We start from the raw sequence: 23719 nt of genomic DNA, 5'->3' as shown, positions 1-23719 counted from the left end.
GGGATGCAAGACTCCAACAACGACGGGGGTAGGCTCTTCTCCACCCCTACCCGAGAAGACTTTCCAGCGCGAGGTGGGGTTTCCCTCATTGGTGCGATGGGGGAACGCCTCACCTCACGTGATTCTCCTGAGGACGGGAAGTCTTCATCCGAAGGGGAGGGAGAAAAAGTCTGGGGGGTGAGGAGGCCTGCCTCAAAGACTTACGAGGAGACAGTTTTGTCCTCGGAGAAGTTACCATGTCTGAAACTCCTCTTTTCCTCTTCAGGGGAGTAGAAGCTGCCAAGGATTTGTGGCCCTGCTGAGAGAGAACAGGCTTAAACGTCTGCGCGACCGCTCTGATCAGTGCTCCAAAACAAGGTTGCTGGCTGACGGTTGCGCTGTCAGACACTCCCTCTGGAGGGAAAGGGATCGGGGGGGGGGGGGGAGATGTGGCGATGGTGACCTTGCCGCACGATGTCCTGCAGCTTCGCGCGTGGGAGGGTATTGGCGATTGGCGATCGCGCAATGGGGAATACCCTGGGTCGCGCGCGGGGGTGAATGTTGGTATGCGTGCGCGCGAGAGCGATGGCGAGGGTGCACGCGGGCGAGCGATGGCATGTAGGAGCGCGTGCCAGAGACACCAGAGGATGCGCAAAAGGTAGATTGCGCGCTCGCGCGCACGAGGGTGAATGTTCGCGCTTGCGCAGGCGTGCAGGATCAGGATGAACAGTCCGTGCGGGCGATGATACCGTTGGGCGCACGCATGCAGGAGAGACATCTCTTGTGCACGGGCGCGCATGTGTGCGCACATCAGGCTGGGGAGATGGGCGTGTGAGTGACTGCCCGCGAATGCGTGCTGGCGAGGGATGGCACGCAGGTGAAGATCAACGGAGCGTTGGCGAGCGCTGACGAGTAGGGGAAGCCTTCAACTTCCCTACTGCGCCCAGATCAGAAGATTGTGGGCGCGCAGGAGATCATTGGCGCGCAGAAGGTTGTAGGCGCGTAGTGGCGTGCTTTAGCAGGAATATTTGCCTACGGTGAGCGCAGGCCCACAGGTGAGCGCTGACGCGCATTATCAAGATCGTCGGCAGCGGGTGTACGCTGGTGCGCAGGTGAGCGCTGGTGCGTAAGGGACGTGTGCGCCAATTTGCGTATACGCCCTTGTATCCCCGAAGGAACCGTTGCCTGTTTCACAAAAACAGGATTGGTAGGCGCCCACAACGCATCAGTACCCAGGAACGGCGACGGCAGGTCAGCAGGTCTGACGGGTGGAAGGTCGGCGTGTCCTTTATAAGGACGACCTTCCACTGAAGGGGATCGCGAACGATCCGCAGAGAGGTCCAGGGTTGTAGCAGGAACAGTCGGAGATTGATGACAAGACTCCTCTGCGGCGGACTGCAACGGAGACGTTGAACCAAAGAGGCACCTCCTCACACCCTTGTGAGGTGAAGGAAGGTCTCTCCGGCGAAGAGGAAGGCGAGCTTTACGCCGTATGCGCCCTCTGTGGGCCGTTGTATGCGAGCTGACCGTCAGCAGTCCTCCGAAGAGGAGTCTCTGTGAGTGAACTCCCCCGAGGGGAAGAATCACCGGCAGGAGAGACTGTTGGACTTAGTTCCTCCCTCGAAGGTTGAGCAGAGGGAGAAACTTAGCCTTCAGCTAGAGCAGGTTGAGCAGTTGCAGAGGTCGAAGATACCGCATCAGAAGCCTCTGCCACCACAACGTCGACGATAGACAGAGGATCAACCTCTGCCAAAGTCGGCGATTGCTTGACAGCGGCACCCAACCGGATCATGTCAAACAAGGCTTCCTTGGAGGGCGAACCTTCGAGCCCCAAGGAAGACCAAAGCTGGAATAAATCATTAGTACTCACATTAATATTTAATTCCTCCCCCGGGGGAGGAGGTGGAGCTGCCTCGCTAGGGAGGCAACACCATCTCCCGAACCCCAAGGTCGGGAAACAGAACCATGGCCTACGCTACCACTTGACGGTCTCCCGGAGGAAACCGATCGAGCGGGAGCTTCGGAGGAGGTTTGGGCAACGGAAGAAGAGTCCTTGGGATTTTCTCTTTTCAAAGAAACCTTTGAAGGAGAAATATCCCGTCAGGACTTCTTCTTCCGTCGCCAAGAAAACCTCTCCCACTGGGAGGTAGACCACTCCCTACACTCACCACACTTATTAGTTCTATCACACCGTTGGCCCCTACAATAAGGACAAAGGGTGTGAGGGTCCGTCTCGACCGCCGACATAAACGTACCACAAGGGCGGTCGGGAAATCCAGGACAATTGCGCATGATAGCAGAGGCCAACTTCACAAACACACCTGTAGGAGAGAAAGCAAAAAGGCATTAACGGCTGTCAGAGAGGCGAGGGTGAAAGCGGACACGTCCGACTACCACCCGACCCGAGAGCAAAGTGAGCTCAAGCACAGGTGGTGGTGGTGGTGGTGGTGGTGGTGGTGGTGGGGGGGGGGGTTTAGCAAGCTACCCTCCCTACTCTCCGCTAACTAGCGGTGGGGTAGTAAACCCTCCCTAAAATTTAATGGCTCGTCGTTTCAGCTACACCGAAAGTAATAACCCCTATTAAATAGCGTGGTTTGTATATCAGTTACAGAACAAACACCGTAACAAAGCCTCACAAGGCAATATGCTTACCTCGTCATGCAGCACTTCATTATTAGATGTTGTATTTCTTTTGTTAGAACTACTGGCAGCACTAGCTGTGTTTGATGTCTCCTGTGGTAAATTTCCTTTATATTTCAATGCCTTTGCATAACTGTTTTTATTTATTCAGTAGTCTTTTAGTATGCCCTATACTTATGTGTTCCCCACTAGATTTGTTGAGGGCAGCTTCTTCGAACTTATATAGCTAGCAGCTCCTATCTGTGGATTTATGATTTGAGCTGCAGTTTAAACACCTAGCCTTAAGTATACACTCTCCATGGTAAGGTTTGGAGCAAATGCTACTCATTTTGTCTTTTTTACCTACTTTTGCAGGGTGTCCTAATTCAAAACAGTTGAAACAATGTAGTGGCTCCTGTTTGAAAGGTCAAACTCTAATCTTTTCATTCTCAATAACAATATGAAAGGGTACATCAGCATCCTGGAAACTAACGATAATCATCAATGCTCCAGGAACTTTATGAACCCTCCATACTGTTAGTGGGCACATGGCCAGTATCTCCTCCTCTGTAAATACATACAGATCTTTATTGAAGACTACTACCCTTCCATAACTATAATTCAAGTGGGGTTTGACATCTAATTTAATTTTGGCACTACTTGTTTATAGGTTAGATAATATGACAGACTGTGTGGATGATTTGGCATGGATGAAGAAATTATTTTTCCAAAGTGGGAATCACCTGGAGCAATGGTTCCTACTTTTTTTCTGTATAAATTTACAAATTTTAAAATAATCCCTATACTCCCTTTACGCTCCGCAACAAGCCTCATTGCTGGTTTTGGCTTTCTTTGAAAGGATTTGTCTACATCAACATCTTTTTCACTACAGTCGGAAGGACGTCGTCTGTTGGTACCTTATCACACAAAGAACTGTTAACACTAAAACTAATTTTAACCTAATATTACTTATAGCATTAAATGCTTCATCATGACTATTATAAGATACCCATGAATCCCACTTATCACCTTGAAGTTTCATTCTTATACTCCAATATCATTCCATAAGTCTTAAATGCTTTATATAGCTCAGAATAATTTGGATTTGGGTAACATGAAGGATTTGCAGTTTCCTTATGTCCCCCAAATTACCTGTTTTTAGAGCATCCGTAAAATGGTTCTTTACAGTTTCCAGGTCGTCAACAGAGGGTTTTGTTTGTATCAAAGAAGCAAGCCGGGTTATCCACCTCTTATTGAAAGTGTCAGTCCTCTTATCCCATGTGGCCCAACACGAGAAGAGGCTTCAGAGGGGATCAGTCATCTATTAGAGAGGGGCTGCCTCTCTTTAGGTGGCTGTACACTGGTCAGTGGGGGTAGTTAGCCCCTCCCACCGACGACTCCAATGCCTGGCGTCACCAATTACCCGCAAATATGGGCAACTTAAAACCGGATCACAGGAGCCCGACTCTTAACAGGCTAAGTCTGCACCCAATGGGGTCTGCCAAAGGGTGATGGCATCTAAATTTGTACAGGTTGAAATGGTATGCCATCCATCCCACTCTGAGCCAAATCCAAAGAAGCAGTCAAACTAAAGTCAAACTAGACAAGGTCGTCAACAAGTTCATGCCCAAGAGGAAGAGATGGGAGAATAAAAGAAATAACCAAAAGAAAGAGAGAAAGTGCTGACTAATTTAGTTGGATCAACAATTGGGCACCAAGGTCCAGTGGGAAAGCAGTTCATACCGTTCATCAGAGCTCAGCTGCTAATCCCTAAGCCCCATCTTCGTCAAGGCTTCAGCATCTGGGGGGGCCTAGTCCATGGACGGGAAAGGTGTCCATTGAGAGAACAGACACAGATTATGGACTGCGCACTCCCTTCCTTGGCCGACATCGACAGGAGGAGGAGAGCGGCAGTGTAAAAAACTGTAACAAAATGACAAATTCGTAGATCATTTGTATTTTTCCTAACTATACAAACCTTAGCTATTCAATAGGGGTATTACTTTCGGCGTAGCTGAAATGACGAGCCATTAATTTTTAACGAGGGTTTACTACCCACACCGCTGGTTAGCAGGGGTAGGGAAGCATAGCTTGCTACCTCGCCCCCTCACACACACCTGTGCTTGAGCTCACTTTGCTTGGAGGTAGGACTTCAAGCGGGATAGGGTTGGCGGGCAGGTTTGGTTAAATAGCTAAGGTTTGTATAGTTAGGAAAAATACAAATTATCTATGAATTTGTCATTTGTTCCGTAACTGGAATACAAACCACGCTATTTAATAGGGGTGACTAACCCATCAAGAAGGGTGGACGTACCAGCCAGTTCTGGCTTTTTGGCTTTGCCCGGGGACTCGTTATTTGAGTGTGAAAGCACCCAAGAAATAAGGAGTCCCTGCACCTCGCTAGAACCTTGCTACGCAAGGACTGCGGCCTACGCACGCTGTGTGTGAAGGTATGGAGAAGTGTGACTTGTCCTAGGGAGTTGTTCTGAAATTCTTTAGATGGAAACTTGTAGACTAGGACTTTCCTAATACCACCTCGTCAGGGTATGGGGACGTAACAGTATTAACCTTAATACTAGGAACACAAGGGAGCATGGTTTACCTGCAGTGGTTTGAGGTCAGCTATACAGAAAACCCAGGATGCTGCTTTCCCCAAGAGAGGGGATGATGAAGAAAAGAATAAAGGCCAGTCAAACCTTTTCATTCATGCAGACTAAAACCGGGTAACAATGCCCTCAACCTTCTGCTACTTGTCCAATAAGGAGCTTGAGATTTTAAACCAGCTGTTGTGCAGCCACCACAGGGCCGATAGAGAACGTATCGAGCATCCTGTGGGTCACGTCTTGCAGGTAGTGGGCTGTGAACGTTGTTTGGCGTTTCCACACACCCCCTTGAAGAACCTGCTTCATTGAAAAATTTCTTTTGAAGGCCAGGAACGTAGCTATGCCCCTGACATCATGTGCTCTAGGGCGACGTGACGGAGGAAGATCTAGATTCAAGGTCAGGTCAATGACCCTACGAATCCATGCAGAGATGGTGTTCTTGGTGACCCTCCTCTTAGTCCTTCCTGTGCTGACGAATAGCGCTGGCACATGAGGACGGACTGCAGCTGTTCTTTTGAGGTATAGCCTCATACTCCTTACTGGGCATAGTAAGAGATGGTCTGGGTCATCTGTTACAGAACGGAGACTAGAAATCCGGAAGGAGTCGAATCGAGGATCCGCCATTCCCGGATTCTGAGACTTAGCAATAAACTCAGGGACGAAGCTGAACGTTACCTCCCCCCATCCCCTTGAATGGGCGATGTCATACGAGAGACCATGAAGTTCGCTGACTCGCTTGGCAAAGGCCAAAGCTAGCAGGAACACCGTCTTCAAGGTTAGGTGGCGATCTGATGCCTGGCGTAATGGTTCATAGGGAGGTCTCTTAAGAGACCTGAGAACTCGAACCACGTTCCATGGGAGAGGTCTCACTTTCGACTGAGGGCAGGTAAGTTCATAACTCCGTATGAGTAGAGAAAGTTCTAGCGATGAAGAAGTGTCCATTCCTTTCAGCCTGAAGGCTAGACTTAAGGCTGAGCGATAGCCTTTCACTGCCAAGACTGAAAGGTGCATTTCTTCACGCAAATACACAAGGAACGCCGCTATTGTTGGAATAGTGGCATCGAGTGGAGAGATACCCCTTCCACGACACCAACCACAGAAGACTTTCTACTTTGCCTGGTAGACTGCTGCAGAAGACATTCGCAGGTGTCCAGACATCCGGACAGCAACTTGTTGCGAAAATCCTCTCTCAGAGAGGAGATGCTGGATAGTCTCCAGGCGTGAAGTCGTAGTGAACCTACGGCTTTGTGGAAGATGTTGGCATGTGGTTGTTTGAGAAGATTGTGTCGTGGAGGAAGTTCTCTTGGTAGCTCCGTTAGGAGTTGCAGAAGGTCCTGGAACCATTGCCCGTGATGGTCTTGTTGAGTACCCTCCTCATCAGACAGAACGGGGGAAAGGCGTAAACGTCGATGTTGTCCCACCATTGTTGGAAAGCATCTTGCCAGAGAGCCTTGGGGTCTGGTACTGGGGAACAGTACAGCGGGAGCCTGAAGTTCAGGACCGTTGCGAAAAGATCCACAATCGGAGAACCCCACAAAGTCAGGACTTGGTTGGCTACTAGATGATCCAAAGACCACTCGGTACTCACTATCTGAGATGCTCTACTCAGATTGTCGGAGAGCACATTCCTTTTGCCTGGAATGAAACAGGCCGATAGTGGTATCGAGTGGATTTCGGCCCATCTCAGTATCTCTACTGCTAGATGGGATAGTTGCTGTGAAAAAGTACCTCCTTGTTTGTTGATGTAGGCCAGTACTGTGGTGTTGTTGCTCATCACCACCCCAGAGTGACTTGCCAGGTACTGTTAGAACTGTTGAAGGGCCAGGAAGACGGCCTTCATCTCTAGAGATATATATGGAGATACTTTTCTGACTCTAACCAAAGGCCTCAAGTCATGTGGTGCAGCACGTGGGCCTGTCATCCTATTTTTGAAGCCACCGCGACTTGAGTCGCCACTGGAGGGATCTCATCCTGAGGCGACCGTTGGGAACTAGTAGAGCCAGCGATGAAAGGTGACCGAGGAGACGTAACCACGATTGGGCTGGAAGTTCTTCTCGTCTGAGAAAAGGACTTGCGACCTTTCTCAGCCTTGCTATCCTGTCGTCTGATGGGAAGACTTTGTGGAGATTGGTGTCTATAATCATTCCTAAGTATACCAGTCTTTGAGTGGGAAGCAGTGAGGACTTCTCGAGATTTACCATGATCCCCAGATCTTGGCAAAGTCTCAGAAGTTTGTCTTAGTGTTGAAGAAGGGATAACACCGAGTCTGTTAGGATTAACCAGTCGTCCGGATAACGGAGGAGATGGATGCCGATCCTGTGTGCCCACGACGATATTAGGTTAAAAACACTGGTGAAAACCTGTGGTGCTGTGGAGAGACCGAAGCACAGCACCTTGAACTGGTACATTTTGTTGTCTAGGCTGAATCTTAAGTACAGTACTTCCTTGAAGACGGATGGACTGGGATCTGGAAGTACGCGTCCTTTAGGTCCAGTGCACACATGAAGTCTTGCAGTCTTACTGCTAGTCTGACCGTGTCCGCCATCTCCATGCTGAATGGAGTTTGTTTGACAAACTTTTTCAGAGCTGAGAGGTCGATGACTGGTCTCCAGCCTCCAGATACCTTCTTTACAAGAAAGAGTCGATTGAAGAAGCCTGGAGATTCGTCGAGGACCTCTTGGAGAGCGCCCTTCTTCAACAGGGTCTGGACTTCTGCCCGAAGGGCTTGCCCCCTTGCCAATCCCATGGCAAGGGAGCTCAATGACACTGGATTCGTCGTCAGGGGAGGTAGAAATGTTGTGAACGGGACGCGATATCTCTGACTGATCACGGAAATCGTCCAGGAATCGGCCCCAAGTTGCTTCCACCTGTCTGAGCAACTTTGTAGGCATCCCCCCACTGGTGGACATGCAGGGGGACTGCAAATCCTAGCGTTTGCGGCCTCGGCTGCTCCCTCTAGGATTCTTGCCTCCCCTGGAGGACTTTTTACCTTTCCTATCCTTGACAGGAAAGGGCTTAGACACCACGGTCTTCGCTGCTGTCGTCGTTTTAGCGGTCTTGGCTGGACAGGACTGCTGAGGTGCTGGAGGCTTATAGGGTTTAGATGTTAAAGCCCTATGAAGGAGGGAGTCTTCATGGGACTTCCTCCACCTCTCAGCGTCCTGTTTCACATCCTTAGGCTCAAACAGGATGGATCCCTCTAAAGAGGAATGTCTGAGCCTATTTATCTCGGTACTAGGGACCTTCTGATGGAATCTCTCAGCTACCGCATCCCGACATTTCAGGATGGTGTTTGCTCACAAGTTCGAGACTTGGTGGGCCAGAAATTCGATCGTGCGAGTACCTGAGAGTAGAAAAGTCTCCATAGCTTTCCTGGTACGTTCTTTGGAGAAGTCCTCATACCGTATCAGGATAACTAAGGTCCCCAACCAGATGTCGAGCCACGAAGTGGCTTGCATAGCATACTTCGCAACTTTCTCCTGGTTAAGGATCTCGGTTGCCGAGAAAGAGACCTCCCGGTTGGAGAGTCTCTGAAGAGGGATACCCCTGGTAAGCTCTTCCAACGAGTGGTGAAGCGGAAGAGCTAAACAAGGCTCCTTAAGGATCTCGAAGTACCTCCTCTGCTGTACGCGAAGAGGTGGCATAGCTTGTTGGTGGCACTGGAACGGTTGGAGGAGGACATCTTGGAGAGATGTACAGCGATCTTGTCTCTGGTACTCTTAACCCCTTGAGACCAGGGCAGAGCTGCACTGGTCTTGGGGGGTTTCTGAGTACCGAATACACGATCCCAGACCGTGTCCTTGCCCTCTCGAGGAGGGATCTCTGCGTCGGAAAACTCATTGAGAGCCCTCATTAGAGTCAGAACTTGCCAAAACACATGTTCTGACTCTTGCTGTTCTCCTCCTGACGTAGGACTTGCAGCGAAGTCTCCTGTCCCCAAAGGCTCTTCTTGGGGAGAGTTGCGGACGTTCTCAGAGTGGCTAGTTGGCTCCGTCCTGGTCCTTGTAGAGGACTTTGGTAATGTCTTAGACTCCTTCCTCAGAAGGATATAGGACTCTAACATACACGAAGATGGTAAGTTCCTTCCAGCCCCCACTTGAGAAGACATCTCAGTGCGAGGAGAGGTTTCCCCCATTGGTGCGATGGGGAAAGTCTCACCTCACATGATTCCCCTGTGGACGGGAAATCTTCGTCCGACAGGGAAGGAGAGATAGTCTGGGGGAGACAAGGAACCTGCCTCGAAGGCTTGCGTGGAGTCAACTTAGCCCTTGGAGAAGTTACCGCATCTGGAACTCCTCTTTTCCTCTTCAAAGGGGTGGAAACAGCCAAGGATCTGTGACCTAATTCAGAGAAAATAGGCTTGAACGCCTGTGTAACAGCTCTGATTAGTGCACCAAACCAAGGCTGTTGACTGACAGATGCGCTGTCAGACACACCCTTTGGAGGGACAGGAATCGAAGGATCCCAGGGAGGAGTTCTCATTGGTGGGTTTGCAAGGAAAGGCTTAGGGATCCTGGACCCCTCTAGATGTTTCCCTTCCGCCACAATGTGTGCTGTTATGCGTTTGCGGGAAGGGGAATGAGGCGATGGCGACCTTGCCGTGCGTAGTTCAGCAGTCTCGCGCGCGGGAGGATATTGACACTCGCGCGTGGGCGCGTAATGGTGCTCGTGCGAGGGAGAATACCAGGAATCGCGCGCGGGAGACTGCTGGTGCGCCTTCGTGGGAGACTGATGGCGCACAGGAGCGCGTGCGGGAGACTGTTGGCCCGCGCGCAGGCGAGTATTCGTGTGCTCGTGGGCGCGCAGGATCAGGGCGTTGAGTGCGCGGGCGCGAGTTTGCGTGTGCCTGAAGCAGCCGTAGGGCAAGCGCGTGCAGGAGAAAGACCCCTGGCGCGAGGGCGCGCAGTTGAAGCCTATGCTGCTCATGGGCGCGCGTCAGAATGAGGGTGCGCAACTGCAGGAGAGGATGGGCGAGCGCGTGTATCCTCGTGCAGGTGATGGCGCATGTTGGCGCGATGGCAAGCACTGGCGAGTGCTGGCGCTCTGTCAAGCGCTGGCGCGTGGGAGAAGTCAACCTAGTTGACTTCCCAACAGCACCCAGATCAGAAGATCGTGGGCGCGCAGGGGAGATGACTGCTGGGCGCAGGCGCTGGCGCGCAGGAGATCACTGGCGCGTAGGAGAGCGCTGGCGCGCTGGAGAGCGCTGGCGTGTTGGAGAGCGCTGGCGCGTTGGAGAGCGCTGGCGCGCCGGAGGTTGATGGCGCGCAGGTGAGGGTTGGCGCCCAGCTGGGCGTGGGCGTGCGTCTGTCTGCTCAGGCAAAGCCTGGCGCGCAGGAGAACGTGGGCGCGTATGCTCATGAGTGCGTGCATTGCGCGTATGGGGTGTATGCGCGTGTTAGCGCATATGCCCTTGATGCCCTGTTTTAGGGTTAGTTGACGAGGTCTGACGAGCGTGGAAGTCAGGTTTCGTTGGCGCGTAGTGCGCATCTGCATCCAGAAAGAGCGACGGCAGGTCGGCAGGTCTGTCCGGTAGAAGGTCGACGTGTCCTTTAAAAGGACGACCTTCCACTTCCGCAGAAAGGTCCATGACCAAAGCAGGAACAGTCAGTGATCGATGACGAGGCTCCTCTGCGGGGGACTGCAACGAAGATGTAGAACCAAAGAGGCGCCTCCTCACCGCAGGTGAAGGAAGGCCTCTCTGGCGAAGAGAAAGGCGAGCCTTGTGGCGAATGCGCCCTCTGGGGTCCGTAGGATCAGCAAGCTGACTTTCTGCAGTCCTTAGAAGAGGAGTCTCTGTAAATTAACTCCCCCGAAGGGAAGAAACACTAGCAGGAGAGACTGTTGGACTTAGTTTCTCCCTCGTTGGTTGAACAGGACCAAGAGAAACTAAGCCGTCAGCTACCGTAGGGTTTGAAGAGGCAGAGGTGATGGGTGATACCGCATTGGATACCTCTGACACCACAACGTCGACAATCAACAGAGGATCAACCTCTGCCGGAGGCGGTGATTGCTTGACAGCGGCACCCAATCGGATGAAGTCAAGTAAGACTTCCTTGGAGGGCGAAACCTCGAGCCCCAAGGAAGACCAAAGCTGAAACAGAGGGATTAGAGACAAATCCTCCCTGGGGGGAGAGGTGGAGTTGCTTCGCTAGGGTAAGCAACGCAATCTCTCGAACCCCGAGTTTGGTGAACAGTACAACGGTCTACGCTACCACTCGACAGTCTCTCGAAAGAGACCGACCGAGTGGGAGCTTCGGAGGAGGCTTGAGCAACAGAAGAAGAGGCCTTGGGTTTTTCTCCTTTCAAAGAAACCTTCGAAGGAGAAATATCCCGTTTGGACTTCTTTCGTCGCCGCGAAAACTTCCCCCACTGGGAGGTAGACCACTCCCTACACTCACTACACTTATTATTGCTATCACACCGTTGGCCCCTACAGGAAGGACAAAGGGCGTGAGGATCGGTCTCGACCGCCAACATGAATGTTCCACAGGGGCGGTTGGGGAATCCAGGGCAGGTGCGCATAATAGCAGAGGCCAACTTCACACACAAAACTGTCAAAGAAAAAGCAAAAGAGCATTAATGGCTGCCAATGACGGCGAGGATGACAGCGAACACGTCCGACTACCATCCGAGCCAAGAGCAAAGTGAGCTCAAGCACAGGTGTGTGTGAGTGGGGGGGAGGAGGGGTAGCAAGTTACTCTCCCCTATCCCCGCTAACTAGCGGTGTGGGTAGTAAACCCACGTTAAATTTTAATGGCTCGTCATTTCAGCTACGCCGAAAGTAATACCCCTATTAAATAGCATGGTTTGTATTCCAGTTATGGAACAAACAAGAATTACAATTAATTGATTAAGCTGAGAAAAATAACTACTTGAGGGAACCGCAAACCCTCCAGCGGGAAGGGTGTTCCCCGCGGAGACGAAACTGAAAAGTTAAATAACAACAGTTATAATTTTACTTAATTAATGAAGAAAACCATTTGGAAGTGCAACCTAACCCGCGAACAGGAAAAATGTTACCCCCGCGGAGAATTCTGCCGACCGCCCATGAGTGAGAGGCAATGACCTTCAGAAAGAGCAAGACCAAAGTCAAGCTCCGAAAGGGCCGCACTTCCTTCCCCCAGCAGATTCCTTCTAAGAACACGTAGAGGAGAAGGCCACGATAGCAGCCGAAAGGAGGAGTATCCAAATGATTATGAATCCCCTGCGGTGGCGACCTGGTTACACGGAAGGCCATCCGCCAACGGGATGACCGATGTCCAAGGAAGAAAGGTAGGAAGGGAGGGTTCTCTGGCCTTGAGATCCTGCCGTACTATGCTGTCGCACACATAGCACACTGAAAAGAAAACTTACAACATACTGTATACAGTATATAAAAACATTATGTTTTCATATATATTCAAGTTAAGAAGTCTAAGATTAATGACAGTCCAAAAACGGTGAGGAGGAAGAGTGGTAACAATCACTCTCCATCCGATCCAAAAGCAAAGTGAAGCGCAATCACAGCTGTGTGGGTGAGAGGGATACCTAGCTAACCTCCCTTCCACCAGCTAACTAGCGAGTTGGGCAGTTAACCATCGCTAAATTCTAACAGCTAGTCCTTTCAGCTTCGAAAGTAATACCCCTATAAATAGTGTTGGCTTGTATTCCAGTTACGGAACAAACAGGAATGAGGAAGTTCGAGTTTCTCATCACTCAGCTTACTGTCAAACACATCAGCCAAAAGGGTTGCCTTTTCCTTTGGACAATGAGTGACAGAACCACCTGGTTCAAGTAAAGGAGGAACTGTTTCATCTACACCAAAGAGTGCAGATTTATGGGTAGTCCACCACTTATGCTCCTGGGTTGTATCAGAAAGGGTTTCTTTTATGGTTAAGTTGTATTGCTTTTCAGTTGAAGCATAAACCCTATGAGCAAAAGCTCTAAGCTGAGTACAATTATTCCAGGTCAAATCTGATGTTACCCTTACAAAGATGATAGGCCTCCTGCTTCTCCAAATAAGCACGTCTACTATCATCATAGAACCATATTTGTCCTTCACTCGGTACCTTAGAACACGAGAAGGGATACACCTATCATTTATGTTGACTAGATTCTCATTCAAGGGGACAACAGGATCAACACTAATATACAATTGTGACCTATTCAAGCCCAAAAATTCCTGCAAAATTCCATTCCAGTCCACTTGAGATTTTATATAAATCTTACATGTGTATAAAACATCAGGGACAGGCTGCTCAGTCTTTACTACAAATGAAATCAAGGCATGACCAGATGTCCCAACTAAAGAACCAATCTTACTTGTTATAACACCAGGGGAGTCGCAGTATGCGAGGTCCAAGCAATTACCAAACCTGTGAGTAGCTTCACTTATAATTTGCTCACAGACTGATTCAGAGGCAAAGTCTAAAGCTCTTAAGCCATGGCGATCGATAGGAGAAACAGAATTTAACCACTCCCTATGGTGAACATTGAAATCACCAACAAAGACAAAAAAGGCTTTTCTATCATCTTGTATCTTAGCCATAAAGGGAAGAAGACAATTAAAGATAGAATTACCCATGTCTGAAGTCTGATAGATCGAACACAAATAGAAGATGTTATGCCTGCCACAAACTTTTATTACCTGAATCTCATGACATCCACATTCATAGCAGGACTTATGAGCAGCAAGGTAATCAGTCCTAATATACACCGGCATTCCCCTGGCCCTAGGGATGGCCTTGCGTTTCAACATTATTGCCATTTTAAAGCCAGTTTGCATGAAGACCACAAACATTGCAATACAGTAGACGACATTGACGAAAACTAGGACATACTGGTCCTGGATTTCGCTCAAAGTCTCCAGACAGCATTAGAATTTATGCTAATAAAAAAGATAAATCGTACTTGAAAACTAAATTAACAAGAATGATAACAAAAACAATATGTACACAAATATAAATTAAATGATTGATCAAACCCATAGACTAGAAAAAAAAGTCGGAAAACTGGTCAACATGGAGGAACCGATACACCATGCAAGGGTAAATACCCTCTATATAGCCACTTCAACTGAACGGAGGACAGTAAGGATGGCTTTGAGAAGAAAAGAATCAGCTAAGGAAAAGACAACCTCTTGATAAACCACCAAGCATCCATGGCCCTTCTATTAAGCCTACCCAACACACCATTTCAAGATAATAAGAGGAAGGAAAAAAAATTAATATAGAATAGTGTGCCCGAGTGTACCCTCAAGCAAGAGAACTCTAACCCAAGACAGTGGAAGACCATGGTACAGAGGCTATGGCACTACCAAAGACTAGAGAACAATGGTTTAATTTTGGAGTGTCCTTCTCCTAGAAGAGCTGCTTACCATAGCTAAAGAGTCTCTTCCACCCTTACCAAGAGGAAAGTAGCCACTGGACAATTACAGTACAGTAATTAGCCCCTTGAGCAAAGAGGAAGCATTTGGTAAATTCAGTGTTGTCAGGTGCATAGGGAAAGACTAAAACAAGTAAAGTAAAGGTCAGACTATTAGGTGTATGTGTAGGCAAAGAAAAAATGAGCCGTAACCGGACAGAGGGATCCAATGTATTACAGGTACCTCTACATACGAATGTCCCAACATATGAATTTTCCAACACACGAAGTAAAATTCGACCAAATTTCTGTCTCGACATCCGAAGTGTTGCTCCAATATACGAAGTAAACATTACGCCATTGAGCGTCGAGTGCTCAGTTCTCTGTTCTTGTGTGTATCGTGTTGTTGTCCTATGTTTGGTCTGTTATTAACAGTGCTTATTTTCTTCCTTTTCTCACATTTACTTTTTGATTTTACCTATAATCATGGTGCCTAAGAAGCTAAGTTTCAGTACAGGAAAAAGGCAATTCTTTCATTAGAATTGAAGCAAGAAATTATAGAAAAAAATGAGAGCAGTGTGCATGTGAGTGATACTGTATGGCTAAACAATATGGCCGGAATAGGCCTATGATCTTGAGGATCATCAAGCTGAAGGCAGCCATTAAAGCAAATAACCATCGAAGGGGATCACCATTATTACAAGACACCGTAGCAATACCCTGGAAGAGATAGAACGCCTTTTGTTGATAGGGATAAAGGACAAAGAGACTGTTGGCAACGATCATTTGTGAGAAGGGCCAGCGTGATGAACAGAAAGAAAGAAAAAAGTGAAGCAAAGAAAACCAAGATAGCATTAACAAGCTCTTTTAAATAAGACTTCTCTCTTTTTCTGTTTCTCTCTAAACATAGCATTAACATGTTCTTTAAATAAAATCTCTCTCTCTCTCTCTCTCTCTCTCTCTCTCTCTCTCTCTCGTTCTTCTTCGCTGTTATAGTGTTAGATACGTCTATTATTTTTTTTCCGAGAGAGAGAGAGAGAGAGAGAGAGAGAGATTAAACAAAAATGTGTTTAGAGTACACATGATTTTTAACAGCGTCAACAAGTTGAAAAACAATTAAATGTAACTAAGAAAGTAATAACAGCTAATCTGAATTCCTTTATTAACTAAAACAAATATTGATACAAACACTCGTGTGCGTATGCACAAACACACACACAGGTGCAAGAATTACTACGCAGTAAGAGAGACGGTCGGGGAGGAGGTAGAGATGGTGACTGCGATAACATACCGTAACTCGTCACTGAAAGTGATGAAAATAAAAAAATCAAAAGAAAAAAAATGTAAAAAATATGAAATATAGAAATAAAAAAAATAATAAATAAGCTAAGCTAGATTAAAATTTCCATAGTGTAAGTTACGGTATGTTATCGCAGTCACCATCTCTACCTCCTCGCCGATCGTGTCTTCTCGTGCGTGTGTGTGTGTTTGCGCATACGCACACGAGTGTGTTTGTATCAATATTTGTTTTAGTTAATAAAGGAATTCAGATTCGCTGATATTGTTTTTTTTAGTTACATTTAACTGTCTTTCAACTCGTTAACGCTGTCAAAAATCATATGTACACAACACATTTTTGTTTAATCTCTCATTTTTGTTTAATCTCTCTCTCTCTCTCTCTCTCTCTCTCTCTCTCTCTCTCTCTCTCTCTCTCTCTCTCTCTCTCTCAGAAAAAATTAATAGACGTCTCTAACACTAACAGTAAGGAGAGAGAGAGAGAGAGATAGAGTATTTATTTAAAGAACATGTTAACACTATGTCTACCTTCTCGCCGATCGTCCGTCTCCTCCTGGCGTAGCAAATCCTACACCTGCGTTGGCCTGTCTCTAAGGTAAAGTGGCAATAAAACACATTTTTTATTTATTATTTCTTTATAATTATCTTTTTTACATGCTTCTTTCATATTATGCAGGTATGTTATTGTTATGTGTAATTATGTGTAGCCATTTATTAAGGATTTATTATGGGTTTTTAGGCTGAGGAACGAATTAAATGAATTACCATGTATTCTTATGGGAAAATTCGTTTCTACATCCGAACATTTTCTACACCCGAAGTCGGTTGTGGAACGAATTAAATTCGTATGTAGAGGTACAGTGAACCCTCGTTTATCGCGGTAGATAGGTTCCAGTCGCGGCCGCGATAGGTGAAAATCCGCGAAGTAGTGACACCATATTTACCTATTTATTCAACATGTATATTCAGACTTTTAAAACCTTCCCTTGTACGTAGTACTGTTAACAAACTACCCTTTAATGTACAGAACACTTAAAGCATGTACTACAGTACCCTAAACTAAAACAGGCACAAATATTAAAGGTGATTTTATATCATGCATTTCCTAAACATGCTAAAAAGCACGATAAAAATGGCAACCAATGTTTTGTTACATTTATCTCTGATCATAATGTAGAAACAAACTGGAGGTAGAGCTTTGCTTATTACCCAGACATATTTCCCATACTTTTCCCTTAGAACTACATCACATCTTCCTACTTTAGATATATATATATATATATATATGTGTGTGTGTATATATATATATATATATATTTATATGTATACACATATACATACCTACATATATACATAAATACATGCATACATATATATATATATATATATATTACTGTATATATATGGGTTATGGAAAAAATCCGCGAAGTGGTGAATCCGCGATGGTCGAACCGCGAAGTAGCGAGGGTTCACTGTACCACTGTACTGTCTGGCCAATCAAAGGATCCAATAACTATCTAGCAGTAGTATCTAAACAGATGGTGTGTGCCCTGACCAAACTACTACCTAGAATAGGATAACCAGGGACTGATGGAACCGAGATCTGATCTAGTTCAGGTAGTGCAGCGGCCATAACCAACGGATCCGCTACAAATATCGGCTCAAGCTCATACTACACATTATCAACACTGGGTGATAAAACTACAAAATTATGGCCGTCGTCATCCAAGACTGGAACTTCAGCGGGTTCGTAACACAAAAGACCAGGTTGGGGGACAACTTTCACCACAAACCAGCTTTCCTTTCTTACCATTGCTGGAAGAAGACAAAGAAGGAGAGTGATCTCTCCTAGTTCATTTTTTGCAACGAGAACGATATCTCTCCCACTGGGAAGACAGCCACTCCCTACAGTACTCACATGGTGATTTCATTGAACATCTTTTGCCAGGGCAAGAGGGGCAAATGGGATGCGGACCAACATCTACCCGACCCATGAAAGTGCTACAGAGATCATGCCCATCACGGCAGGAGCATGAAAGCATGATATTAGGCTTATTAGCCATAACTGCACTCACTCATAACTCGCACATAATGATAGTAACGCAAGTGACAGTGAATAATAAAAGAAACACCAAAGGCACATGCAATAAACATTGAAAGGGTATGCATAGTGGATATTGTATGGATGTCTAGATTGTAGAGAGAGGAAGGGATAATTCCTCTTAATGCAACGACTAGAAATGTTGTGGTGTGTCATGCGATGGCGCACCGCACCGCCACGCACTGGAGTTGCCTAGCAATCGTATCATGATGCAATCAATCCCTTTTTCTTTTGATTGTCTGGTCTTAGAAAACGAGAATAGGAGTAACCCATTTAAATGACTCGGAAGTTTGTATCCACATAAGAATAAACGTCTATTTGGGGACGCATATTATGTTCATCAGTCGTTTACTGGGTGAAGACTTTGAAAACATATATCACATCCATCAATCATCAAACACTTAAGACTTTCATACAGATATTTTGCTACATAAAACTTGAATCATAAACTTTAATCACCCACCTCTCTTCCACAGTGTCCAGCTCATTTAAATTATTGTGCACTGTTCTTAATCCTGTAAATTCACCATCAATGGCAACAAAGTCGCACCCTTCAATTGCATCCACCACTTTTGGCAAGATTGTCTTGAAATCTGTAAAAATATCACAAGAATATAGCACACAACCCAGAACTACTGTACGTTATATCTCTCAAAAATTATATTTTCATAATAAAATAAATTTTTGAACATACTTACCCGCTGGTTATATATAATAGCTTTATTCTTTCTGACCGGCAGAAAATTCAAAACTCGCGCCCATCCCATCTATATGCCAGGTATACACTAGCGCTACCATGGAGCTAGGCCGAACTATCCCTCCTAGTCTCAGATTTTTTCATGCCCATAGGTCTCTAGAGGGGAGGAAGGGGGGGGGGGATTTTAAGTTATACTGTATAACCAGCGGGTAAGTATGTTCAAAAATTTATTCTATTATGAAAATATCACTTTTAAACATTTAAACTTACCTGCTGGTTATATATAATATCTGATTGACACCCTTGGTGGCGGGTCAGAGACAGCAAGATTAATGGAATTTCACTTAAGAGTTTATGAAACAAAAAACCTTAGCTTAAGGGTTCGTACCTATTTAGGACGCTGACTTCAATGGCTCTCTGCAATCATAAGTCTGCTGTCCTTGAGAACTAGCGACCCACCCAGTGGGCTGAAGAACTCTAGGAGCTGTCAAACGGTGAATAACCTAATGCTGACAGGACCTCTACCAATACCCTTGTTCCGGGAACTCTCAAGGAACAATTGACTACCTGACTCAATCAAAGATTGCGGAAGATTGTCTAACAATCTCCTCCAATCCTGAAAATATATACAAGTTCCAAGAGGGGAAAAGGGTACTAGGGATTTAAGGGAGTGTAGTGGTAGATCCTTCACCTACTACTGCATTCGCTGCTACGAATGGTCCCAAAGTGTAGTAGTCCTCATAAGGAGTCTGAACACGTTTTAAATAATGTGATGCGAATACAGATTTACTTCTCCAAAACGTTGTATCCATTATACTTTGCAGAGAACGATTTTGTTTAAAGGCTACAGAACTTGCCACTACTCCAACTTCATGAGTTTTAACTTTTAACTGTGCGTGAGCATCTTTAATTAAAATTCTTATAAAATATGATAAGGCGTTTTTTTGACATAGGCAAAGAAGGCTTTTTTACAGCACACCAAAGAGTGTCTGAACTGCCTCTTAAACTTTTAGTCCTGTCTAAATATACTCTTAATGCTCTAACAGGACAAAGAACCTTCTCTATTTCGTCACCCACCAAATCAGAGAGATTAGCCATTTCGAAAGATTTTGGCCAAGGGTGAGAAGGACGTTTGTTTTTGGCTAGAAAATTAAGCTGCAGGGAGTATATAGCTTTCCCGTTTCTAAAACCAACGTTTTTACTAAAAGCATGAACCTGACTGACCCTTTTAGCTGTTGCTAGGCTTACTAAAAATAGAGTCTTTAGAGTCAAATCTTTAAAAGAAGCAGAGCTCAGGGGTTCAAATCTGTCACTCATAAGAAATTTTAAAACTACGTCCAAATTCCAGGCTGGTGAATCTTGTTGACATTTTTTAGAGGTTTCAAAGGATCTAAGCAGATCCTGAAGGTCCTTGTTATTCGAGAGGTCTAATTGTCTATGCCTAAAGACGGTTGCTAACATACTCCTATATCCCTTAATGGTAGGAGAAGGAGAAATTGTTCTTTCTTCTAAGTTCTAAATAGAAATCGGCAATTTGAGCTATAGAAGTACTGGAAGAAGAAACTGAGTTCATTTAACACCATGCTCTAAAAACTTCCCACTTGGATTGGTACACTCTGATAATTGAAGTTCTCCTTGCTCTAGCAATAGCCTTGGCTGCCTCCTTTGAAAATCCTCAAGATCTTGCAAGTTTTTCGATAGTCTGAAGGCAGTCAGATGTAGAGTTGGGAGATTTAGATGGTTTCTTGCCAAGTGTGGTTGTCTGAGAAGATCTATTCTCAATGGCAAGCTTCTTGGGACGTCCACCATCCATTCCAGTACCTCTGTGAACCAGCCTCTTGACATCCAGAATGGGGCTATCAACGTCAATCTGGTTCCCTTGTGAGACACAAACTTTTACAGAACTTTGTGCAGCACTTTGAAAGGTGGAAAGGCATACAGATCTAAATGTGACCAGTCCATCAGGAACGCGTCTATGTGTGACGCTTCGAGATCTGGAACTGGGGAGCAGTAATTCTCTAGTCTTTTGTTCTTTGAGGTTGCGAATAGATCCATCAGGGGACGACCCTATAATCGCCAAAGTTTCTTGCATACCTCTAAATGCAGTGTCCACTCTGTGGGGAGAACTTGGTTCCTCCTGCTGAGGCTGTCTGCCCTCACATTCCTTTCCCCTTGAATGAATCTTGTTAATAGGGAAATATTTCTTTGATGTGCCCAAATGAGAAGCATTTTTGATAACTCGTAAAGAGGCCTGAAATGCGTTCCCCCTTGCTTCGCTATGTATGCCAAAGCTGTGGTATTGTCCGCATTGATTTGGATAACTTTGTTTCGTACTAGATTCTCGAACCCCTTGAGAGCTAATAGGACTGCCAACAGTTCCTTCTGGTTGATGTGGAGACTTAGTTATTGATTTGTCCACAGACCCGAAATTTCTGACTTTTCCAGTGTTGCTCCCCACTCCAAGTCCGAGGCGTCGGAAAACAACACTAGGTCTTGGCTCTTCTGTTCCAAAGAGAGACCCTCCTGGAGTCTGTTTAAGTTGTTCCACCAACACGGGCACTCTGTTATCTGTTCCATAAGAGGAATGCTCTCTTTGTCTAGACTGTTCTCTTTGTTCCAATGACAATTGAGATGGAACTGAAGGGGTCGTAAATTCAACTTCCCCAGACACACGAATTGTTTCAGTGAGGAGAGGGTTCCCAGGAGACTCATCCACTCCCTCACTGAACAAAGCTCCTTCTTTAAAAAGGCACGAAGCCTTAGGAGAGCTGACTGAATCCTTTCGGGTGATGGAAAAACCTGAAAAGTCTGACTGTGAATCTCCATCCTCAAATAAAGAATCTTCTGTGAAGGGATCAATTGAGACTTCTCTACATTTACCAGCAGTCCTAACTTCTTTGCCAGGCTCATTGTTAGACGCAAATCCTCCAGACAGCGATTGAATGGTGAGGCTCTTAGTAGCCAATCGTCCAAATACAGGGAGGCCTTGATGCCTCTTGAGTGGAGCATGCTTGCCACATTAATCATGATCTTTGTGAATATCAGAGGGGCGGTAGTAAGGCCGAAGCATAGGGCCCAGAATTGGAATACTTCCTTCCTGTAGACAAACCTTAGATAACAATTGCAACTTGGGTGAATTGGAACATGAAAATAGGCATCCTGGAGGTCTAATGAGACCATCCAGTCGCCTTTCCTTACTGCCGCAAGAACTGACCTTTGGGATTCCATTGTAAATTTCGTCTTTTGGACATAGTTGTTGAGGGCACTTCCGTCCAGGACTGGCCTCCATTCTCCCGAGCTCTTGGGAACCAGGAACAGCCTGTTGTAGAAGCCTGGTGATTCTCAGTCCTTCACCCTCTCTATCGCCTCCTTCTCCAGCAAGAGGGACATTTGGAGTTGCATGGCCTGCCTCTTTACTTCTTCCTTGTATTTGGGAGAAAGATCCACCGGGTTTGAAATTAACGGGGGTTTTGAGATGAAAGAGATTTTGTAGCCCTTCTTTAAAACTTGGACAGACCATGGGTCTGCTCCCTTTTCCTCCCAGGTCTGCCAAAATTTCCGCAGCCTGGCCCCCACTGCTGTCTAAAGGTACAGGCAGTCAGACTCTGCTCCTGCCTGACCTAGAACCTCTTCTTGCTCTGGTCCTTCTACTATCAGGTCTGAAGCTGCTTCTGCCGACTGTTTTTCCTCGAAAAAACTTTGTCGTTTGCGGAAATGTAGAATTATCCTTGAACCCACAAGTAGAAAAGGATGTTGGAAGGACCTTCCTTGCCGACTTAGCGACCAGATCATGAGTAGCCTTTTGAGTGAGGGCAGAAACTACCTCCTTTACCAGTTCCTGAGGGAAAAGAGAAGGAGAAAGAGGAGCATAGAGCAACTCTGACCTCTGAAACGGAGTGACCCCCACAGAGAGAAAAGAGCACATGGTCTCTAGCTTCTTGACCACCCCTGCTGTGAATAAGGCTGCCAATTCATTTGAACCGTCTCTTACAGCTTTGTCCATGCAGGACATAATATGAATAAGATTGGGAGTCTCAGGGTCCTTTAGAGCAGCGACTTTCTTTCCCAAGGTACCCAGAGACCAGTCAAGAAAATTGAAAACCTCAAAAGCTCTATATATGCCTTTAAGAAGATGGTCGAATTCAGTTATGGACCAGAAGATCTTTGTTCTCCTCTTAGCAAAGCGTCAAGAAAAGTCCACCAAACTTGAGAAGTCACCCTTAGCAGAGGCAGGAACTCCCAAACCTAAGACGCCTCCTGTTTCATACCAAATACTGGACTTGGAAGCTAACTTGGCTGGTGGAAAAGAGAAGTTTGTCTTTCCTACAACTCTCTTAGACTGCATCCAGTTCTCCATTAATTTTAATGCTCTCTTAGAAGAGCATGAGAGAACCATTTTAGTGAACCTTGATGTTTTTGAAGATAAACCAACTGTAAACTCCGATGGAGGGGAGTAAGGAGCTAAAGGAGTAAAATTGTCAGGAAATAATTCTGAAAAATCAGCATAATTTTCCTGAAATCAACAGAATGTTGTGTTGTTTTATTTCCTTCATCCTCAGAGGCAATGTCCAAAGGTTCATCCAAGGATGAATGATCATCAAAATCCTCTTCAGAAATAATAGCAGCAGGAATAATCGCTTCTAGTTCTGAAAAGCGTCGCTCGCGCACGTGGGCATCAGGCGCGGGATGCGCGCGATCAAGTGGCTCAGCTTGTTTACTTGCTTGGCGCTCACTAAGGTTGCACTTGGCGTTACGTTCGTGCCCATGCTGAATTGAAATAGACTGACGTTTGGCGTCATGGTCCGCTTGACAGGAGACGTCACGGTCTCTTTGCTTTAAGTCACGCTTTACTAGGCGCGGCGCGTCACGTTCAGGCGCCTGACGCGTGAGTTCGCGCTCAGCTGCATGGCGCTTTTCGTCGAGCTTAGAATGATGACTCCCGACGTCACGCTCATTTGCTTGACGTTTACTTTAAACAGAAATAGGTACTGCAAGACTATTAGCAGACTTAAAAGCGGCAATTCTATCACCCCGATCAACATCGCATGTAAAGGTAGGCCGCCTGTGCGACATCGCGTCACG

General features: G+C 46.3%; 1 protein-coding gene across 1 annotated transcript in view; it reads right to left on the bottom strand.

Moving 5' to 3' along the window:
* LOC137627246 (poly(A)-specific ribonuclease PARN-like) overlaps positions 1-23719 on the bottom strand; it is a 506907-nt gene that overhangs the window by 426737 nt on the left and 56451 nt on the right. Inside the window, exon 2 of the mRNA XM_068358327.1 lies at positions 18404-18533. Coding sequence (XP_068214428.1) covers positions 18404-18533 — 130 coding nt within the window. The remainder of the gene's footprint in view (positions 1-18403; positions 18534-23719) is intronic.

The sequence above is a fragment of the Palaemon carinicauda genome, chromosome 35, assembly GCF_036898095.1.
Source record: "Palaemon carinicauda isolate YSFRI2023 chromosome 35, ASM3689809v2, whole genome shotgun sequence".
NCBI lineage: Eukaryota > Metazoa > Arthropoda > Malacostraca > Decapoda > Palaemonidae > Palaemon > Palaemon carinicauda.
The sequence above is the reverse complement of the archived record's forward strand: the minus strand, read 5'-3'. Positions and strand labels throughout refer to the sequence as shown.